Source organism: Numenius arquata, chromosome 12 (genome assembly GCF_964106895.1).
Source record: "Numenius arquata chromosome 12, bNumArq3.hap1.1, whole genome shotgun sequence".
Classification (NCBI taxonomy): Eukaryota; Metazoa; Chordata; class Aves; order Charadriiformes; family Scolopacidae; genus Numenius; species Numenius arquata.
Genome location: NC_133587.1, coordinates 31,071,598 through 31,074,300, shown reverse-complemented (window position 1 = coordinate 31,074,300; position 2,703 = coordinate 31,071,598). Strand labels below are relative to the sequence as shown.

Below are 2,703 nucleotides of genomic sequence, written 5' to 3'. Positions count from 1 at the left end.
GGCGCTGGAGAAGCGGCGACCCCCCTCTGCGCAGCCAGCCCCGCCAGGAGCGATGCGACGGCGGCTGAGGGGCCTTCCCTGAGCGGACCCCCCCTCCTCCGGCGCCGCGCGGGGGCTCGCCGGCGGCTCCCCCTCCCTCCCTCCCGGGCGACGGAGCCCCGCCGGGGCTGCCAGCCCTCTCGCCTGCGGCCGGCACGGAGGGGGCCGCCCTCCGCCCCCCAGAGGGGTAGCCGGGGCGGGTGGGTGCTGTGGCGCCGCGTTGCCCGTGGCTGCTGAGCGGGACGGGAGAGAAGCCGGGGCCGCCGCCCGCCGCCGAGCATGGAGTGGAGTTACCTGTTGGAAATCACCTCGCTGCTCGCCGCCCTGTCCCTGCTGCAGCGCGCCGGCTGCGCCGCCGCCTCGGCCGCCAGCGCCGCCTCCTCCTCCTCATCCTCCTCGGCCAAGGAGCTGTCGTGCCAGGAGATCACCGTGCCCCTCTGCAAGGGCATCGGCTACAACTACACCTACATGCCCAACCAGTTCAACCACGACACGCAGGACGAGGCCGGGCTGGAGGTGCACCAGTTCTGGCCGCTGGTGGAGATCCAGTGCTCCAGCGACCTGCGCTTCTTCCTCTGCAGCATGTACACCCCCATCTGCCTGGAGGACTACAAGAAGCCGCTGCCGCCCTGCCGCAGCGTCTGCGAGCGGGCCAAGGCCGGCTGCGCCCCGCTCATGCGCCAGTACGGCTTCGCCTGGCCGGACAGGATGCGCTGCGACCGCCTCCCGGAGCAGGGCAGCCCGGACACGCTCTGCATGGACTACAACCGCACCGACCTCACCACGGCCGCCCCGCCGCCCGCCAAGCCCCCGCTCCGCGGCGCCAAGCCCGGCGGCCCCGCCAAGGCTCCCCCCGCCGCCGCCGCCCCGCCGGCCGAGGCCCCGCGTAAGCCGCGGCCGCCGCCGCCCTGCGAGCCGGGCTGCCAGTGCCGGGCCCCCATGGTGTCGGTGTCCAGCGAGCGGCACCCGCTCTACAACCGCGTCAAGACGGGGCAGATCGCCAACTGCGCCCTGCCCTGCCACAACCCCTACTTCAGCCCCGACGAGCGCGCCTTCACCGCCTTCTGGATCGGGCTCTGGTCCGTGCTCTGCTTCCTCTCCACCTTCGCCACCGTCTCCACCTTCCTCATCGACATGGAGCGCTTCAAGTACCCCGAGCGCCCCATCATCTTCCTGGCCGCCTGCTACCTATTCGTCTCGCTCGGCTACCTGGTGCGCCTGGTGGCCGGACACGAGAAGGTGGCGTGCAGCGGCGGGGCGGGGGCGGGCGGCGCGGGGGCCGGGGCGGCTGGGGCCGGCGGCGGCGCGGCGGCGGGGGCGGCGGCGGCGGGGGGGCGCGGGGCGGCGGGCGGCGCGGCCGAGCTGCAGCCGGAGCTGGCGGTGGCCGAGCACGTTCGGTACGAGAGCACCGGCCCAGCCCTGTGCACCGTGGTCTTCCTGCTCGTCTACTTCTTCGGCATGGCCAGCTCCATCTGGTGGGTCATTCTCTCCCTCACCTGGTTCCTCGCCGCCGGCATGAAGTGGGGCAATGAGGCCATCGCCGGCTATGCCCAATATTTCCACCTGGCCGCCTGGCTGCTCCCCAGCGTCAAGTCCATCGCTGTGCTGGCGCTCAGTTCTGTGGACGGGGACCCCGTGGCCGGCATCTGCTACGTGGGCAACCAGAGTCTGGAGAACTTACGGGGCTTTGTGCTGGCACCGCTGCTCATCTACTTGGCCATTGGCTCCATGTTCCTGCTCGCTGGCTTCGTCTCGCTCTTCCGCATCCGCAGCGTCATCAAGCAGCAGGGTGGCCCCACCAAGACCCACAAGCTGGAGAAGCTGATGATACGTCTGGGCCTCTTCACCGTGCTCTACACTGTGCCAGCTGCCAGCGTGGTCGCCTGCCTCTTCTACGAGCAGCACAACCGGCCCCGCTGGGAGGCCACGCACAACTGCCCCTGCCTGCGCGACCAGCAGCCTGATCAGGCCCGCCGCCCTGACTATGCTGTCTTCATGCTCAAGTACTTCATGTGCCTGGTGGTGGGCATCACCTCCGGTGTCTGGGTCTGGTCTGGCAAGACCCTCGAGTCCTGGAGGGCCCTCTGCACCCGTTGCTGCTGGGCCAGCAAAGGTGCTGCTGTGGCTGGGGGCACAGGGGCAGGAGCAGGCGGGCAGGCGGCAATCACCGCAGCAGGAGGACTTGGGGCTGGAGGCGGTGGCTCCCTCTACAGCGATGTCAGCACCGGCCTGACGTGGAGGTCGGGCACCGCTAGCTCTGTCTCCTACCCCAAGCAGATGCCCCTTTCTCAAGTGTGAGGAGGGGGAAAGAGGCCAAAGGTTAGGGAATGAGGGACACTGGCCTGCCTAAAATGCCCCCTCACTGTTTGGTGCCATTAATGAACCCCTAATGGTCCTTATTAGCCACAGCTTGTATAGAACAATGCAGCTGGCAGAGGCCCCAGGCTCCAGCCCCCTCCTCCTTCGCCTCCATTCATATGCAGGGAGCATGTACTTCAAGGAGCCAGCTTATTATTTTGCTGGCAGAGGAGGGTAGAGGCTCACCCGTGTCTTGCAGAGGGCAAGTCACAGCAGCTTCTGATTCACTCTGGACTAACAACAGCCCTTCCCTCGTGGGAGGGAGGGTCTTCCTTCCCCCCCATCCTGAGGTGGGAGTCTGCTGGG

General features: G+C 68.7%; 1 protein-coding gene across 1 annotated transcript; it reads left to right on the top strand.

Moving 5' to 3' along the window:
- The first annotated feature begins 318 nt into the window (after positions 1-318).
- Positions 319-2,337, top strand: FZD8 (frizzled class receptor 8). The gene has a single exon (XM_074156939.1). It carries the CDS (start codon positions 319-321, stop codon positions 2,335-2,337), a length of 2,019 nt encoding a protein of 672 aa, XP_074013040.1.
- The last annotated feature ends 366 nt before the right edge of the window (positions 2,338-2,703 follow it).